Source organism: Mustelus asterias, chromosome 1 (genome assembly GCF_964213995.1).
Source record: "Mustelus asterias chromosome 1, sMusAst1.hap1.1, whole genome shotgun sequence".
Lineage (NCBI taxonomy): Eukaryota > Metazoa > Chordata > Chondrichthyes > Carcharhiniformes > Triakidae > Mustelus > Mustelus asterias.
Window position 1 is genome coordinate 142,976,867 of NC_135801.1, and position 20,482 is coordinate 142,997,348.

General features: G+C 46.4%; 1 protein-coding gene across 7 annotated transcripts in view; it reads left to right on the forward strand.

Moving 5' to 3' along the window:
• The window catches only part of rab27b (RAB27B, member RAS oncogene family), a 182,109-nt gene extending 175,758 nt beyond the window's left edge, over positions 1 to 6,351 (forward strand). For 6 of the 7 annotated variants that reach the window (XM_078219808.1, XM_078219799.1, XM_078219819.1 and 3 more), the window contains exon 6: positions 5,358 to 6,350. In XM_078219808.1, coding sequence (XP_078075934.1) covers positions 5,358 to 5,547 — 190 coding nt within the window. In that variant the 3' untranslated portion in view covers positions 5,548 to 6,350. Of the gene's footprint in view, positions 1 to 5,357 lie in introns of all 7 variants that reach the window. The other variant, XM_078219828.1, reaches the window with a different exon arrangement.
• Positions 6,352 to 20,482: the final 14,131 nt, after the last annotated feature.

A 20,482-nucleotide genomic window follows, 5' to 3' on the forward strand; every position in this document is an offset into this window, starting at 1 on the left:
AGCTGTTTTGATTCTCTTTTGGCTCTGACCCTCTGAACCCCTGTCTTAAGCCAGCAGGTTTCTCCAGCAGATTCCAATGGGGAAGTATTCTGTGACTGGTTTTTGGAGGCTTAAAAGCAGAACACCTGGCTTCAAAATTAGAAAAGGTGCATGGAGCTGGTGCAGAGGGAGAGGGGATAGGGCAAGGGGACATGTTAGATGGATAAACAAGGGGCTAAACTATATTTTAAAAGAATGAAAATCTTAATGTGGTGCATATAATGTTCCCTGTAAAATGTAGATTTTCTGCTCAGTCTAATGCAGTATGTGCAACTGCACAAATGCATTATTTATCACAGCAATGTTTGCATGCTCCCATATAGGCTGCTGCACATTCACATACCTGCACCGCTTTGTGGGTGCATTGGATGTATGTGATTTCTAACAATGGGGATTATAGAAACATAGAAGATAGGAGCAAGAGGAGGCCATTTTTCCCTTGGAGCCTGTTCCGCCATTCATTACGATCATGGCTGATCATCCAACTCAAGAGTCTAATCCTGCTTTTTCCCCATAACCTTTGATCCCGTTCGCCCCGAGTGCTATATCCAGCCACGTCTTGAATAAATTCAATGTTTTGGCATCAACTACTTGCTTTGATAATGAATTTCACAGGCTCACCATTCTTTGGGTGAAGAAATGTCTCCTCACCTCCGTCCTAAATGGTCTGCCCTGAATCCTCATAATATGACCCCTGGTCCTGGACTCCCTCACCATTGGGAATATCCTCCCTGCATCTACCCTGTCTAGTCCTGTTAGAATTTTACAAGTCTCTATGAGATACACTCTCATTCGTCTGGACTCCTGCAAAAACAATCCTAACCTAGTCAATCTCTCGTCATACATCAGTCCCGCCATCCCTGGAATCAACCTGGTAAACTTTTGCTGCACTGCCTCAAGAGCAAGAATGTCCTTCCTCAGAAAAGGAGACCAAAACTGAACACAATACTCTAGGTGTGCCCTCACCAAGGCCCTGTATAATTGCAACAACACATCCCTGCTCCTGTACTCGAAACCTCTCGCAATGAAGGCCAACATGCCATTTGCTTTCTTTTCTGCTGCACCTGCATGCTTACCTTCAGTGACTGGTGCACAAGGACACCCAGGTCCTGCTGCACACTCCCCTCTCCCAATTTGCAGCCGTTCAGGTAGTAATCTGCCTTCTTTTTTTGCTTCCAAAGTGAATAACCTCACACTTATCCAAATTATACTGCATCTGCCATTGATTAGCCCACTCACCCAACCTGTCCAGATCATTCTGAAGGACCTCTGCATCCTCGTCACAGTTCACCCTCCCACCCAACTTGGTACATCTGCAAACTTTGAGATGTTACATTTTGTTCCCTCATCCAAATCATTAATATATATTGTGAATAGCTGGAGTCCCAGCACTGATCCCTGTGGCACCCCCCTAGTTACTGTTTGCCAATTTGAAAAGCACCCATTAATTCATACTCTTTGTTTCCTCTCTGCCTTCTAGTTTTCTATCCATCTCAATCCCATGCGCTTTAATCTTGCACGATAATCTCTTGTGCAGGACTTTGTCAAACGCTTTCTGCAAGTCCAACTATACCACATCGACTGGCTCCCCCTTGTCAACCCTACTGGTTACATCTTCAAAGAATTCCAACAGATTTGTCAAGCATGATTTTCCCTTCATAAATCCATGCTGACTGTCTGATCCAGCCACTGCTTTCTAAATGCTCTGCTATAAAGTCCTTGATAATGGATTTGAGAATTTTCCCCACTACCGATGTTAAGCTTACTGGACTATAATTCCCTGTTTTCTCTCTACCTCCCTTTTTGAATGTTGGAGTGATATTCGCTACCCTCCAATCTGCAGGGACTGTTCCAGAGTCTATAGAATCCTGGAAGATGACCACTTATGCATCCACTGTTTCTAGAGCCACTTCCTTAAGTATTCTGGGATGTAGATGATCAGGCCCTGGGGATTTATCCGCCTTCAATCCCATCAATTTTCCCAGCACCATTTCTCTATTAATATTGATCTCCCTCAGTTCTTCCCTCTCGCTAAATCTTGCATTCTCTAACATTTCTGGCATTTGATTTGTGTCCTCTTTTGTGAACACAGAACCAAAGTATGTATTCAGTTGCTCGGCCATTTCTTTGTCCCCTATTATACATGCCCCCTCTTCTGACTGGAGTGGACCTACATTTGTCTTCACCATCCTCTTTCTCTTCACGTATCTATAGAAACTCTAAGTGTCAGTCTTTATATTCCCTGCAAGCTTACTTTCAAACTGTATTTTCCCCTTCTTAAACAATCCCTTGGCCCTTCTTTGCTGAATACTAAACTGCTCCCAATCCTCAGAACTATTATTTTTCTTGGCCAATCTGTGTGCTCCTTCCTTAGATCGGATACTCTCTCTAATTTCCTTTGTAAGCCATGGATTGGCCTTCTTTCCCATTTTGCTTTTGTGCCAGTCAGGAATAAACAGTTGCTGCAGTTCCCCCATGCGTTCCTTGAATGTTTGTCATTGCCTATCCACTGTCATCCCTTTAAGTAACTCTTCCCAATCTATCAAGGCCAACTCACGCCTCATATCCTCATAGTTTCCTTTATTAAGATTCAGCACCCGAGTCTCCGAATCAATCACTTCACTCTCCATCTTGATAAAAATTTCTATCATGTTATGGTCACTCAACCCCAAGGGGTCTCACCCAGCAGATTAGCAATGATTCCCATCTCATTACCCAGTCTAAGATGGCCTCCTCTCTAGTTGATTCCTCCACATATTGGTCAAGAAAACCATCCCGTATACACTCCAGGAATTCCTCCTCTACGGCATTATGGCTAATTTGATTTGCCCAATCTATGTGCAGATTAAAATCACCCATGATCACCGATATTCCCTTATCACATGCATCTCTAATTTCATATTTAATGAAGTTAGAGAGAGTATCCGATCTAAGGAAGAAGCACACTGCAGTTTGGGGGTCTATATATGACATCCACTAATGCTTTTGCCCCTTGGTTTTCTCAACTCTACCCATACAGACTCCACGTTGTCAGAGCTGATATCCTTTTTCACTATTGTGTTAATTTTCTCTTTAACCAGCAGTGTCACTCCACCACCTTTTCCTTTATGCCTCTCCTTTCTAAATATTGAATACCCTGTGACATTCAATTCCCACCCCTGGTCACTCTGCAGCCATGTCTCCGTAATCTCAATTATGTCGTACCTGTTTACATCTATCTGCGCAATTAGTTCATCCACTTTATTGTAAATGCTCCGTGCATTAAGGCACAGAGCCTTTAAACTTGTCCTTTTAACATTGTTTGCCTTGCTCCCAATATCTTTCTCCATAGCCCTGTTTGAACTTTTGTCCTTGGTTTCTCTGCCTATCACTTTTCTTCTTCCCTTTTCTACCTTTTGTTTTTGTCCTTGCTCACTCCTTCTCTGACTCCTTACATAGGTTCCCATCCCCCTGACATATTAGCTTAAACCCTCCCTAACTGCTCTAGCAAACAGTCCCCCGAGGACATCAGTCCCAGTCCTGCCCAGGTGTAACCTGTCCAATTTGTGTAGGTCCCACCTTCCCCAGAACCAATCCCAATGCCCCAGGAATCTGAAACCCTCCCCCTGACACTATCTCTTCAGCCACGTATTTATCCGATATACCCTGTCATTTCTACTCTGACTAGTACGTGGCACTGGTAGTAATCCTGAGATCACTGCCTTTGAGGTCCGATTTCTTAACTTTCTTCCTGGCTCCCTGTATTTTGCTTTTAGGACCTCATCCTTCTTTTTACCTATGTCGTTTGTACCGATGTGTACCACGACCACTGGCTGTTCACCCTCCTCCTCCAGAATGTTCTGTACCGCTCCAAAACATCCTTGACCCCAGCACCAGGGAGGCAATTTACCATCCTGGAGTCTCGTTTGCGGCCACAGAGACACCTTACAATTAAATGCCCTATAACTATTGCACTGGCACATTTTGCACCCCTCCCATCTGCAACAGAACGGACCGTGGTGCAACGAGTTTGGCTGCTGCTGCTTTCCCCAGAGAGGTCATTCCCCTCAACAGTATCCAAAGCCGTATATCTGTTTTGCAGGGGAATAGCCACAGGAGATTCCTGCATTACCTGCCTATCTCTCTTGCTCTGTCTGGTGGTCACTGATTCCCTTCCTGCCTGTGGAGTCTGAGCCTGCGGTGTGACCACCTCTCTATACGTGCTATCCACAATACTCTCTGGCTTGCGGATGCTCCACAGTGTCTCCAGTTGCCGCTCCAGCTCTGAAACTCGAGCTTCCAGGAGCTGTAGCTGGAGTCACTTCCTGCACAGACCCAGGGGACTGGAACTGTCCCCAGCCTGCCACATGGAGCAAGAGGAACAAACCACGGCTTGGAGCTCTCCTGTCCTGTCTTACCCCTTTAAATTAAACTCCTGAAAGATGTTTTGTTTGAGATTCTATCCAATTCTCTCAGGCTCTTCTTTCCTGCTGCTCGTTACTGCCGAATATAACCCTTACAAACTCTAAACCACAGAAATTACACGGAACACTATTGTGGTGTACAACAACAACAACAGCCACAATGCCAAGAGAAAAAAACAAAAGAAAAAACACTTACCAGTCACCAGCCAATCACTTACCTGCTGGCTGTGATGGCACGGCTCGATTTCCTTCTCGTTCTCACTTGCCCTCGAGTCTCCCTCGCAGGTCCGCCTCTCCCGAAGATGAGCACCTCTTTCCACTCGGCTCTGAATCCCCACTCAGCTCCAAATTCCCGATACCCGCACTCTGGCTGAAACTTGCTCCGGCTGCAGCCTACCTGAGTGCGCAGGCTCACTGATTATAACAAACATCATTGATGATCTGCCCCATAGAATCCCTACAGTATAGAAGGAGGCCATTCAGCCCATTGAATCTGTACCAACAACTATCCCAAACAGGCCCTATCTCCGTAACCCCACGTTTTTGCCCTGCTAATCTCCTTGAAACTAAGGAGCAATTTAGCATGGCCAATCCATCTAACCCACACATCTTTGGACTGTGTGTGGGAGGAAACCGGAGCACTCGGAGGAAACCTACACAGACACGGGGAGAACGTGCAAACTCCACATAGACAGTCACCCAAGACTGGAATTGAACCCGGACCCCGGCCCTGTGAGGCAGCAGAGCTAACCACTGTGCCACCATGCCACCCTTCCAGAGCTCCCCCGTTCCATCTTTAGGTGATAGATACTGCTGGAGGGAGGAATAACAAGAACCATTCACATTGGACTGTGTGCATTTAGTTTCCTTTCATAGAAAATGAAAAACCCATCTCCTGTTCTTTCCTTCTCGTAGGATTCCATACTTCGAAACAAGTGCGGCCACTGGTGACAGCATTGATGAAGCTATACTTGCATTGCTGGACTTAATAATGAAACGCATGGAGCAGTCTGTCGACAAGAGTCAAATACCTGATTCAGTCAACGGAGGATCGGCCCAAAAACTCGAAGCTGCTGACCCAAAGGAGAAAAAGTGTGCCTGCTAGAAAATTCATTCACCACAGATAAAGAGTTTTTTTTGCATGTGTAAATGCTTTCTCCAGAAAGTTTATTTTCCTATCTCATTGGGTTTTTTTGTCGTTATTTTTTTCTTGGCCACCTTTAGTTGTAACTGCAGGATATTATTGTGGATGGGACTGTTTGAGTGTTGCAGAAAGTGCCTCCAAGATGAAAGGTTCCACTTGGAAAGTTTGACTTGTGGAAGTATACCTCAGTACAGCGGCTTATTTGCACCAGCCAAATTAACAGCATTAAGCTGCTTCCAGCCAAATATTGATGCTGCCTCATGGCTACACGACAAGTGAAAGAAATTTGATTTCTCTCAAGAGAAGAGTAGGTCATCCACTATAAAGGTAAAAGTAACATTTACACTTAGATGAAGTGTTTGAGAAAGTATCCGCAAAAAGCAGTGGCAATCTTAATTGAATTAATAAACAATCCTAATTGCCTCTCTTTCAAGAGATATATTTTAATATAATACTTTATTTTGAAGTATAATCTTAGTTGTTTTTTAACCCCCCAAAAAAACTTTTGCTGATCTTAGGCTTCAATTTCCCCCAGAGCTTAGAAGATGGTAAAAATGATTTTAGTCTAGTTTATAATCTTACACCTCATTGTCTATATGTTACTAATACAACAAAAAATATATTTCAAACTTTCCATTCAATGTGGTGTTAGTTTGTGAATCTGCATCTGTGAGACATCCTGTCTAAAGAGCAAGGCATGACAACCATTGTACACACAGTATAGTAAATAGCCAGTTTCACCCTGTGATCGGTTTTCAACATTCAACTGCATGTGTTGGCTGCTTGTCTTAGAGAATTTACAGCACGTCATTAATTGAAAGCAGCCATGTTTCTAAAAGTAAAACGTCATTTCAAACTTCTGAATGTAAACTGCACAACGCACTGACACCCAAACTGGGTGGAACTCATTAGAAGCATTGGGTGGATTTCTGAAGCCAGTGAAGGCAGAGGAAGGGGGAGGTAGGGGGTGGTGTGGGGGGTGGTGTGTTGGGTTGGGAGGGGGTGGGGGAGTGTGTTGGGTTGGGGGGTGGGGGGTGTAGGGGTGGTATGGAGGGGTGTGTTGGGTTGGGGGGTGGGATGTGTAGGGGTGGTGTGGAGGGATGTGTTGGGTTGGGGGGGGTGAGGGGGTGTTGGGTGGAGGGGGTGGGGGTGTGTTGGGTCTGGGGTGTGTAGGGGGGTGTGGGTGGTGTGTTGGGTTGAGGGAGTGGGGGGGTGGAGGGGGTGTGTTGGGTGGGGGGTGGAGGGGGTAGGGGGTGTGTTGGATTGGGGGTGGAGAGGTGGAGGGGGTAGGGGGTGTGTTGGATTGGGAGTGGAGAGGGGTGGGGGGATGGGGCGGTGGAGGGGGGTGGGGGGGTGTGCTGGGTTGGAGCGATGGAGGGGGATGGGATGGTGTTGGGTTGGGGAGTGGGGGGGTATTGGGTTGGGGGAATGTTGGGTTGCGGGTGGGGGGGTGTAGGGGAGGTGGGAGGTGAGTTGGGTTGGGGGAGTGTGGGAGGCTGTAGGGGGTTGTGTTGGGTTGCGGGGGAGGAGTGAAATTGCTGAAAATGGTGTCAGGCCAGGATGCTGATATGATTCCTCCCCCTCCAGGCTTTCCAAAGGTTAGGGACGCAGTGGGGAATCCATGTGGCTGAGGCAGGAAACCAATTAAATCATAGAATCTCTACAGTGCTGAAGGAGGCCATTCAGCCCATCAAGCCTGCACCGCTCACAATCCCACCCAGACCCTATCCCCATGACCCCATGCATTTACCCTAGCGAGTACCCCTGACACTAAGGGGCAATTTAGCATGGCCAATCCACCTAACTCGCACATCTTTGGACTTTGGAGGAAACCGGAGCACCTGGAGGAAACCCATGCAGACACGGGGAGAACGTACAAACTCCACATAGACAGTGACCAAGCTGGGAATCGAACATGGGCCCCTGGCGCTGTGAGGCAGCAGTGCTAACCACTGTGCCACCACGTCGTCCCCACAATGCCACCGTGCTTAAGAACTTATGAAGGACAATGAGATCCGTTTGGCATATGGATTCGCTCTTTCCCAGAAGCTGAGCAATACCATGTGTCTCCAATCGGACAAGTTGGACAAAGCGGGAGCACAATGGGAAGTTCACAAGGCCTTGATCAGTTACACTGGAGCTGCAGATATGGGCAAGTGAGATTGCTATTCAAAGCACTCCTTCTCTCAGAGTGCACCCATCATTCTTGACGGATGAGTGCCAACTTCTTGGAAGGCATGTTAGCGGTCTAGCACGTCAGCAGCACTGCTCCCAGCTTTCACCATGGCATGGGAGCAGCGCCTGTCGCTGTATCATCCATCTCTGCTGAGCGGCAGGCATAGAAACCATACTGCCTTCAACTGTAGCAGCACCGGCAGCACCAATGCCAGCATTGGGAGGCAGTGGCACAGTGGAATTATCACTGGACTAGCAATCCACCGTCCCAGGGTAAGACTCTAGGGACCTGGGTTCGAATCCCACCACGGCAGATTGTGAAATTTGAATTCAATAAAAAATCTGGTATTAAACATCTAGTGTTGACCATGAAACCATCGCCGATTGTTGGAAAAACCCTTCTGGTTCACCAATGTTTTTTAGTGAAGCAAATATGCCATGTGGCCTAGATGTGACACCAGAAATGGAGGACAGCTGGGGATGGGCAATAAATGCTGAATAAAAAAAAAAGCACCAGCTGACTTCCCCTCAGTAACATCCACCTTCACAGGGTAGAGGGGGTGGACATAGAGATCCAGCAGGAAGGAGGTGAGACCTCCCCCCCACTCCCCAACACAGGGTCTGTAGGTGTACGGATCAGCTCTCTCACCAGCCACTCAGGCTCTCATGGCAGTCATAGCTGACATTAACATCTTTGGGGAACAAACCCTTCCTCCCAGCGGACCAGCTGTGCATGCATTGCCATTGGCTGACAAGGTGTCTGTCACTGGAGACCCCTGCTCCCCCGCCCACCCTGTCACTCTGACTCTCACCAAGTTGTGTTCACTCTTCTGCAAAGAGAGAAATCAGAGACGGGTGTGTTTCAGAATGGGTTTGTGAGGAGGGGAGGGCACCATGTGTCGAAGGTCACTGTGAAGCATGGGCGTAAGAGGGAAAAAAGCTGAACACAAGTGTGAATGTTGGTTGTTCGGATGGGTATGTGAGGAGGTGCCTGCAGGAGGAGAAAAGATTGGATCTTTAAGATGTGTGGATCTGAGGCACGCTGTGCAGGACATTGCTGGGCAGGTCAGAGTGTGGGGCTTGGCATCTGGAAATGTTTCTGCCACTAACCTGCCATTTCACCTGAGACCCTGGATCCTCTTGGTGTGCTGCCTCGATGCTGGAGGCTGGATTTTTTATTCATTTGTGGGACATGGGCGTCGCTGGCTGGCCAGCATTTATTGCCCATCCCTCATTGCCTTTGAGAAAGTGGTGGTGAGCTGCCTTCTTGAATCGCTGCAGTCCACATGCTGTGGATTGACCCACAATGCCGTTAGAGAGAAAATTCCAGGATTTTGACCACGCGAAAGTGAAGGAAAGGCGATATATTTCCAAGTCAGGGTGGTGAGTGACTTGGAGGGGAACTTGTAGGTGGTGGTGTTCCCATTTATCTGCTCCCCTTGTCCTTCTAGATGGAAGTGGTCGTGGGTTTGGAAGGTGCTGTCTAAGGATCTTTGGTAAATTGCTGCAGTGTATATTGTAGATAGTACACACTGCTGCTACTGAGTGTCGGTGGTGGAGGGAGTGGATGTTGTGTGGATGCAGTGCCAATCAAGCGGGCTGCTATGTCCTGGATTGCTGCTGATTTCCATAGCCACTTGCATCTACGTCAGCTTGGCCAGAGAGGTTGCCCTCTGCCTTCTGTCCTTGTGAGAGCTCACCTCACTGTAGCCCTCAGACCCCACAGCAGGACCTGCCAGTCAGAACAAAGCCTGGTGGTGGGGGGATAGGTGAAGCAGCCTTCCCAGGATTCCTCTCCATTCCTCTGGCTGTTGCTGTCTGAAAACCCAGGTGTTGCTGAGCTTTTCTGAAACGTGGCATTTCCCTGTCAAGCAGGGAAAACTGGATATGTCAGGTTTTTTTCCAATAGCAGCATTCCTTTCATAATTCTGACAGCTCCTAATACTCCCATGTACTTCTGTGTACAGTTGAATGAAAAGCCAGGACAGGTGAATGAATCACATAAATAGGCTGTAGGGCAGATGACAAGAGGCGATATGGAAAGCACATATTTTGTTAGTTCTGTCCCTCACTTGTCTTTCGAAAGAGAAAATCTCAAGTTAGTTTAAAATTTTGCCATTTTGATTTTTGTCTTCCCTTTTGACCTTTATGCACTTGGGGAAGTAACTTGTGGGAGTGGCTGAGAGCAACAATGTGAGAAGGTTGAACAGATCAATATACACCCATCGCAATGAGAGCCCTTTGACCCAGGATACTTCAGATATGCAAAATTCAACTTATTATGCTGCAGGGCTTAATACCTCCTCCAACCCAATTCTCTTCATAATATTTATTTTTTGTATTCATTATTGGATCTAATATTCAGAAGGATGATTAGAACTAAACTGAATTTAATCATCTTTTTCACTGCTTAAGTTCCCTTTTAAAAGTTCCAATGAATTAGAATCATAGAATCCCTACAGTGCAAAAGGAGGCATTTTGGCCCATCGAATCTGTACTGACCACAATTCCACCTAGACCCTATTCCCGTAACCCCACACATCCACCCTGCTAATCCTCCTGACACTAGGGTCGATTTAGCATGGCCAATCAACCTAACCCGGACTGTGGGAAGAAACCAGAGCACCCGGAGGAAACACAGGCAGACACGGGGAGAATGTGCAAACTCCACACAGACAGTGACCCGAGGGCGGAATTGAACCTGGGTCCCTGACGCTGTGAGGCAGCAGTGCTAACCACTGTGCTACTGAATTGCCCTCTGTAACCCAGCAGACTGTTGTCAGTTGTGCTTCTCTTGTTAATATTGAATTAGGTGATGTCTTCAAAGTGTTGATTCCAATCAAAACTATTAGAATGTCTTGGTGGGTCCAGTGTGAGCTTTCTAAGAAAAAGGGCAAATGCTTTTGAAAGAACTCCACTATGTCTCGAGTGGTTGAGTGCGACTTTTTCAATTTAACATTTGAGGTTAAATTTAGAACTCCAAAATGGGATCTGCATTCAAAGAGCTTGGTTCAACAATGGGTTTCAATGCTCTGTAGCACCAACTTTCCTTATCAGTATCAGTGGCTGTTAGTAATGCATGAGAGTTGAATTTACCCTGTAATTTAATCTTGTGCCCTAGCACTATGGTGCAGAGATCAGTTTAGTAAGTGCCATGTACGTGAAATCATATTGGAACATACTGTGCACAAATTATGAATCATACCTTCATAGCAGTCATCTTCTATTATATGATATGCACAAACTGCTGATACACTCTCACCAGTGAAACATAACTGCAGTTAAGGTTTTTTCTCTATCTAATCTGTTGCTGGGTCTTAACTTGTGACAGTTTGATTTCTTCAGCTCAAGCACATTGCTTCACATTCAGTGGTGTTTACAGATCTGTGTCTATGACATTATTCCTGTAATCACACAGTACGAACCCACAGATTTACCATTGCCCAAACACATCGATTTTGCCATGTGATGTAATGTGGGTGCCCTGTATTAAAGGGGCATTACAGTAAACATACTGGCCTCTCATTTAATCTGAGCCACAGTATCGAGGCTAAGCCCCATTTTGCTGGAGCACACTGCACTGCCAAACACCTCTGGCATAGCCTGTGTGATGCGGCTTCTCGGAGAAGGATACCCATGGCCATCGCCAGTGTGTATCAAGTGCCTGTGAAAGAGTTATCTTGGTGTCACACTGCCCAACCAGTTGATACTACACCAGGATATTTCATTTGGGCCATGCAGATCCAGTCCACTAACTTATGCATCGCTCCGCAAACAACAAGCTCTGATGTGCAACAGGGGCCCAGAACGAGTGTCATTTAAAGGACCCAACTTTCAAAACATTGCAAGGTGCGTGGAAGTACTGTGGCCTGTGTTTGGAGGTGTTGTGATGAGTTTCTAAATCTGCCAGAAAGCGTTGCAGCATTTTCACAGGGAGAGAACACTTCCCCAGACAAAGGCTACAACAGCTTTGGGAATGCAGTTCTGGTACCTCTGGGTCTGCAGCGGAACAGGAAGAAGGGGCAGAGGCTGCAGAGAGGGCAACTTTTGCACGATGCCCTCTGACAGCTTGGAGCCTGACTTCTTCATGCCCCTCGACAGTGTCAGGAGTCTGTATGGCAGGCCGGCCAATGGGCCCACCATGGTCACAACACCAACAGTTTGCTCATCATGCCAGATCGCGGAGTGAGTGTATGCTTGGAGTTACAAAAGTGCACAAGGTAGAAACACATCTCAATGTTTTGGGGATGCTGAATGACATGCACTCAATGGCAATCTCCACGAAGCTGAGAGCCACCTCCTCTAGAAGGTGCCCAGTTCTGCTTTAACATGTGCTACTTTGTCCTGCAAGAGAAAGGGCGGAATGTTAATGCTTGTGTTGCTCTTGGTTCGAGTAATGTGCAAGCGATAGGAGGCACGTGGAAGGAGTGAGGGGGGGATATGAAGCTGGCAGCATTGGCGGATGTGTGAGGGTGAGGTGGAGTTTCTGGATGGTACACGTGAGTTCTAAATGCCAGGGCTGCTGAGGAGTATAGTGGGGGAGAGGATAGTGCACTGAGCAGCGCAAGAGGTTGGTGATTTGAGGGATTGGAGATGTCATGTGACAATGCACCTTATCCGCCTACAGGAATTACAGAAAAAAGCCATTCGGCCCAACATAACCATGCTGACAGCCTGCAAGAACAACTCAGCTTGTATCACTCCGCTGTCTTATCCGCGCAGACCTGCAAACCTTTGCAGGTAATTGTCCAATAGGATTATCCTGTGACACTGCGCAAGGTCCTAGGTGCCAGACTCTGGCCACCTGTTCCTTCTGCAGAAAGCCCTTGTGGGCCAACTGGCCCCCCACAGAATCACAGGCACCTGCCTTCCTACCCGCCTCCAGCACTGCTGCTTCCAAGTGCCTGTGATCCTCCCAGCAACGTTATTCAGTACAACTTCCCTTTAAGAGGGGCCAGCAGTCTTTAGGAAAACCAGCCTGGTTGTATCACACACTCCCAGCTGGGTGCACAGGCAGCCGGTGACACCAAGATGAAACTATTGGCGAGGAACCTACTTGGTCCTACACTGCAATCATGAAACTGAGGAGGGAGTGTCACGTTCAGGAATCATCACTGCCCACACCCAAAGATTTGGACTTTCTGAATTTTTAGCTCAGTTTCTTTTGACAGCGTGTTATCTAATAATGTTTATAATGTTTAATCGTGCTATCTAAAATTTCTGCACGACTTAGCCCACTGACGCAGACTGAGCCGATTCACTTCGCAGATGCAGTTTGTTCATAATTTGATTTCTGCATGGCAGCTTCTGTTAGTGAGTTGTTCCCTGCTTCTCCTGACAGCTGGAAACCTCTTTCTTCAACAAGTATTAAAGCAGGCCTTACTGATGGCCTCAGAATGTGGTGGGACATGGCGTAGCTGTTCAAATGAAAGAATCAAAGGGAACGTTTGAGAGGAAATGTTTCCAATTAACTTTTCTGTGGTTAAAAAAGAAATTCAATAATGAGTGAAATGATTTGTATATTCTACATTGCAGATGTGACCTACAAATCTCAAGTTTGCTTTGTCTGACAGGGCCATGCGTGTATATTAACATTATTTAAAATAACATTCCCCCCACCTCCGACTTCCCCAAAATGATGATATCCTGTCAGCTGAGTTACATTAGATAGGTGGAGTGAAGGACATTTTAACCTACCATTCAGCATTCCTATTATCCGATAAGGTACTTCTGTATCATCAATGACAGATATATACCCACAGACATTTATTGGTCCAAATTTTCATTGAGTTGGAATGACTTGGGAGTGCTATAAAAGATGCATTCCGGTACACCTGCCCCCCCCCCCCCCCCCCCCATTGCCATGGTGTCTGATTTTTATGACTGCCTTTAAAGGGTGAGGGCTGGTTCCGATCAAAACCTCCCACCCGACACTCCTGTCCAGTCCCCCCGCTCCCCATGCTGGCGAGAATCACATCCTGGCACTTTTTTTGCACGGAGTGCCTTAAGATTGTGACTCGCGATTCTCTCCTGTTTTCTTGCTTGTTTGGCATTTAGAATTCTTTTTGTAAGATCGCAGCCGATGAATTTGGCGCGGAGAAACGAGGCCAAGAACTGTCAATCAAATAATGTTTTTGCTGGGGTGCAGCTGTTTCCATAAGAGTAATAGATGTCTGGCTTTCAGCCAAGTATACATAATGAGACTTTTCTGAGAGCCCCAATGGCCATCGAAATGCTAAAGCTTGACATGGGGACATGAGGGGACAAGGAGAGATTGGTGGAATGCATAGCTAGGCATGGGGGGCATGCAGTTACCTGGATGGAGTGTGCGATTGATGGGGTTTGAGGGTAAGGGCTGGAAGGCCTTTGTGTCTTTATTTTGACTGGAGTGAAGTCCCACAGCATTGAGGCAGGTCTTTGGAGCTCAGTCACCATGTGCAAAGAAGATTGCACGGTGGCACAGTGGTAAGGGTGGCATGGTAGCACAATGGTTAGCACTGCTGCTTCACAGCACCAGGGACCTGGGTTCGATTCCCGGCTTGGGTCACTGTCTGTGTGGAGTTTGCACATTCTCCTTGTGTCTGCGTGGGTTTCCTCCGGGTGCTCTGGTTTCCTCCCACAGTCCAAAGATGTGCAGGTTAGGTTGATTGGCCATGGTAAAAATTGCCCCTTAGAGTCCTGAGATGCGTAGGTTAGAGGGATTAGCGGGTAAATATGTAGGGATATAGGGGTAGGGCCTGGGTGGGATTGTGGTCGGTGCAGACACGATGGGCCAAATGGCCTCTTTCTGCACTGTAGGTGTTTCTGTGATTCTATGATTCTGGCAGGTTGTCTGTCACCCAGGTTCAGGTGAGCCGGAGAGGCAGATAAATCTCCTGGACAATTCTAACTGCTTCCTCACCAAGTTTTGGCCAGGCAATAAAGTTACAATCATCCCTACAGAGCCAGTGTTGCCATCTGATGCTAAATAATTGTCAGGTTGAAGATTTTTTATTAAGTAGCTAATTTTTAAAAATAAACTTGTTGGAAGGTGCAGAACCTTCTTGGATCAGTAAAAATGTCACACGCATTGAAGAAAAGCCTTTGGACTGGAATGTACAGGACTAGATGCAATATAACTGTCAAGTGTATAAGTTATAAATGCCTGAGCTGTGCTTCAGAGAGTCAGTTTAAATGGGAGATTCTAGTTTGGCAGTGCAATTGCCTTCTGACTATTGAAATTGTACCCAGAGCTGATTTTAAGATGTCCATCAAGAGCAATGTCTTTGTTATATTATTTTCAAGGTGATGCCTTTGAGAGCCACCCGACTTAAATATATATATATTATGCAGATGAGAAAATATAATTTATTTTATTGCGATCTGGAATTAGAAGGTTTTCTTATGAGGAGATATTAGACGTGATTTTCCGATTGTTCCCGACCATAGCAACTCCCCACCACAGATTCTCCAGCGGCAGAGGGTGTGAGCACCTGGAAACTCCAATGATAGCGGTGGGACTGAAAGATCCTGCCAGCAGCCAATGGCGGAGCTGCCTTTGCCAATGCAACACATGCTGTGGGTGGGGAGGGGGAAGGGGAAGAAATGCAGCCCAATTAGAACGTGTTTATATTCCCTGAAGTTTAAAAGAATGAAAGGCAATCTTATTGGAATACATAAAATTCTTTGAGAGTTTGACAGGGTCGATGATTTTATATTTTTATCCATTCATCCAGTATTTGTAATTTTCATATATCTTATTTCTCTTGAGAAGGTGGTGGTGAGACACTTTGTTAAACTGCTGCAGCCGATATGGCACCGGCTCAATCACACTGCTATGAGAAAGGGAGTTCCTGGATTTTGACCCAGTCAGAGTGAGGGACTGATGATAGAGGCCAAAATTCTCCCGTCTCGCCTGTCGTGGGAATTGTATTGGGCGAGACAGAAAATCCAGCGAACCACTGAAGGTCCGTTGAACTGAGGTGGGAACTTCCAGTTCAGGTACGGGCGCGGCCAGAGAATCCCGCCCATTGTTCTGAGTCAGAATGGTGTGTGACTTGCATTGTAGCGTGTGTGACACGCGGAGAAATGCCGTTAGGGTGAGTGAACAAAGGGTGCCTGCTATCTGTAAAACCACTTTGCAGATGATACAAAGTTGAATGGAAGGATGAGTTGCGAGGAGAATGCAGAGATGCTTCAGTGTGATTTGCACAGGCTGAGTATTTGGGCATATGTGTGGCAGATGCAGTATAATGAGGAGCAATGTGAGATTATCCACTTCGGTAGCAATAATAGGAAGACAGATTATTACTTGAATGGGTGTAAATTGTAAGAGCTGGACACTCAGTGAGACCTTGGTGTCCGCGTGCATCATTTGCTGAAAGTAAATGCGCAGGTACAGCAGGCAGTATAGAAGGCAAATGGTATGTTGGCCTTCATAGCAGGAGGATTTGAGTATAGGGATAGGGTTGTTTTACTGCAATTGTACAAGGCATTGGTGAGGCCACATCTGGAGTACTGTTTGCAGCTTTGATGTCCCTATCTGAGGAAGGATGTCCTTGCTATAGGGGGAGTGCAGTGAAGGTTTACCAGGCTGATTCCTGGGATGGCAGGCCTGCCAAATGAGGAAAGACTAAGTCAGTTAGGAGGAGATCGTCTCAAAACTTACAAAAATTCTAACAGGATTAGACAGGGCAGATTCAGAAAGAATGTTCCAAATGGTGGGGGAGTACAGAACTAGGGGTCATAGTTTGGGGATAAGGGGTAAACCTTTTAGAACTAAGGTGAGGAGAAATTTCTTTACCCAGAGAGTGATGAATCTATGGAATTCACTACCACAGAAAGTAGTTGAGGCCAAAACATTGTGTGATTTCAAGAAGAAATTAGATGTAGCTCTGGGGGTTAAAGGGATCAAAGGGTACGAGGGAAAGGTGGGATCAGGATATTGAATTTGATGATCAGCCATGATCAAAATAAATGGCGGAGCAGGCTTGGATGGGCGAATGGCCTACTCCTGCTTCTAGTTTCAATGTTTCCCAAGCCAGAAATCAATACCTTCGAAAGAAGAATGGAGAACATTGGAACGAAAAGGAATGTCTCTGGAAGAGTTGTTTATACTCATTTACAGATGAGATTTGAAGAAATTAATTGTTGTTGATCGAGAATGGAGAACTTGCGAACCAACAAAGGTCTTTAAACATATGCCAGAGAAACTAGATGTGATTTCATTGGCTAGAATTCTCCAGCTGTTAACGCCGGCAGAATTGTCTGGTGCCAGCGGTGGCACAACCCTGTCGCGATTTTCCCGGTGGCACGGGGAGGCTTCAAGATAAATTCCCATTGACATCGGCAGGACCAGAGGATCCCACCTCCAGCAAATGGTGCATCACCTCCCGCTGCTGAAGATAACATTGAGGGAAGGCCGGAGAATCTCACCCATTCCCTCTTCCCTCCCACAACCGACAGTTCATACTACAAAACAATCCTGTTCTTTTATACGTATTGTAGAATTTACCCTCTGATATATCTATCCAAATAAAATATACCGTAAACAGCAAAACACTGCAATGCTGGAGGTCTGATATAAAAACAGAAAGTGCTGGAAAAACTCAGTAGATCTGGCAGCATCTATGGGGAGAGGAACCCGAGACAATGGCTGGAATTTTACAGTCTTCTGGGGCGGGCGAGGCTCATAGAACGGAATACACCATTGGCCTCAGGCGCCATCTTACAAGCCTCGCCCAAGCGAGGTCGCAAAATCCCAGCAAATGTTTTGAGTCCAAAAGAACTACTTCAGAACTGAAGAACCAAGACATTTAAAGTTTATGTATTAGTTCCACAAGTAGGCTTACATTAACATTGCAATTAAGTTACTGTGAAAATCCCCTAGTCGCCACACTCTGCCACCTGTTTAGGTACACTGAGGGAGAATTTAGCATGGCCAATGTGCCTAACCAGCATGTCTTTCAGACTGTGGGAGGAAACCAGAGCACCAGGAGGATATACACGTAGACACGGGGAGAAAATGCAGACTCCACACAGTCAGTTACCCAAGCTGGGAATCGAGCCCGGGTCCCTGACGCTGTGAGGCAGCAGTGCTAATCACTGTGCCACCCAGGTTTAGCCACCTTCAAACAGAAGTGTTAGATGGATTCCAATGCTGATGCTTGTTGCCATTCCTTCTGAAAAAAAGGTGGAAATTAAGACTAACCTTGTTTTGTGACAATGTATTTGGTCGTCCAGTAATTACCAACACATTTTTACAGAGTTCAGATCCAGCATTATTGAATTAACCTCAGGTAATTCAAAAGGATGGGATGAGGAAGACAATGGGGCTACTCTGTTGTGGGGGGCACTGAAGTGGAATTGTCTGTTGCCACCTCATGGACACTCAGGTCAAAATCAGGTAGCTGCTCTTACAGGTACACTGTCATAAGAGTCACACATGTTTATTGCTTTGAAGATAGAAAAATAGGAAGAAGGTGTGTGGTAAATATAATTACACAAGTGATACACTCAAGTTTATTGAGAAGATCAAACCAAAGTTTAATAAGCCGGTGCCCTGTTGAAGGCTATTGCTAAACTGGAAAATTATAAGGGATTTAGGCTGTGCTTGATGAGGAAGTCATGATGTGGAGATGCCGGCGTTGGACTGGGGTAAACATAGTAAGAAATCTCACAACACCAGGTTAAAGTCCAACAGGTTTATTTGGTAGCACTAGCTTTCGGAGCGCTGCCCCTTCGTCAGATGGGTGGGAGTTCTGTTCACAAACAGGGCATATAAAGACACAAACTCAATTTACAAAATAATGATTGGAATGCGAGTCTTTACAGGTAATCAAGTCTTAAAGGTACAGACAATGTGAGTGGAGAGAGCGTTAAGCACAGGTTAAAGAGATGTGTATTGTCTCCAGACAGGACAGTTCATGAGATTTTGCAAGTCCAGGCAAGTCGTGTGTCATGAAGGCCGCCTTGAAGAACGCTTACCCGAAGATCAGAGGCCGAATGCCCGTGACCGCTGAAGTGTTCCCCAACAGGAAGAGAACACTCTTGCCTGGTGATTGTCGAGCAGTGGTCAACGCAGAGTCACTGAGCAGAGACTGATAGCCAAGTTCCGCACACATGAGGACGGCCTCAACCGGACCTTGGGTTCATGTCACACTATCTGTAACCCCCACGACTTGCCTGGGCTTGCAAAATCTCACTAACTGTCCTGGCTGGAGACAATACACATCTCTTTAACCTGTGCTTAACGCTCTCTCCACTCACATTGTCTGTACCTTTAAGACTTGATTATCTGTAAAGACTCGCATTCCAATCATTATTTTGTAAATTGAGTTTGTGTCTTTATATGCCCTGTTTGTGAACAGAACTCCCACTCACCTGACGAAGGAGCAGCGCTCCGAAAGCTAGTGGCTTTTGCTACCAAATAAACCTGCTGGACTTTAACCTGGTGTTGTGAGACTTCTTGATGAGGAAGGGCAGCACAATGGACTGGTAGTACTGCCACAGGATAGTGTCAATACCCTCAGCCAGACCTGATGCTTCACATTATAAATGTCAACACAAAATGCTGGATAAACTCACTCGGTGGCACAATGGTTAGCACTGCTGCCTCACAGCACCAGGGACCTGGGTTCGATTCCCGGCTTGGGTCACTGTCTGTGTGGAATTTGCACATTCTTCCTGTGCCTGCGTGGGTTTCCTCTGGTGCTCCAGTTTCTTCCCACAGTCTGATTAGGTGCATTGACCTGAACGTGTGCCATAATGTGGCGACTAGGGGAATTTCATTGCAGTGTTAATGTAAGCCTTACTTGTGACTAATAAATAAACTTTTAAACTCAGCAGGTCTGGCAGTATCTGTGGAGAGAGAAACAGAGTTAATGTTTTACAAAGAACAAAGAAAATTACAGCACAGGAACAGGCCCTTTGGCCCTCCAAGCCTGCACCGACCATGCTGCCCGACTGAACTAAAACCCCCTACCCTTCCGGGGACCATATCCCTCTATTCCCATCTCATTCATGTACTTGTCAAGACGCTCCTTAAAAGTCACTACCGTATCCGCTTCCACTACTTCCCCCGGCAACGAGTTCCAGGCACCCACCATTCTCGGTGTAAAAAATCTGCCTCGTACATCTCTTTTAAAACTTGCCCCTCGCACCTTAAACCTATGCCCCCTAGTAATTGACTCTTCCACCCTGGGAAAATGCTTCTGACTATCCACTCTGTGCCTCTCATAATCTTGTAGACTTCTATCAGGTCTCCCTTCAACCTCCGTCGCTCCAGTGAGAACAAACCAAGTTTCTCCAACCTCTCCTCATAGCTAATGCCCTCCATACCAGGCAACATCCTGGTAAAACTATTCTGTACCCTCTCCAAAGCCTCCACATCCTTCTGGTAGCGTGGCGACCAGAATTGAACACTATATTCCAAGTGAACTAAGGTTCTATAAAGCGGCAACATGACTTGCCAATTTTTAAACTCAATACCCCGGCCAATGAAGGCAAGCATGCGTATGCCTTCTTGACTACCTTCTCCACCTGCATTGCCACTTTCAGTGACCTGTGTACCTGTACACCCAGATCCCTTTGCCTATCAATACTCCTAAGGGTTCTGCCTTTTACTGTATATTTCCTATCTGTATTAGACCTTCCAAAATGCATTACCTCACATTTGTCCGGATTAAACTCCATCTGCCATCTCTCCGCCCAAGTCTCCAACTGATCTATATCCTGCTGTATC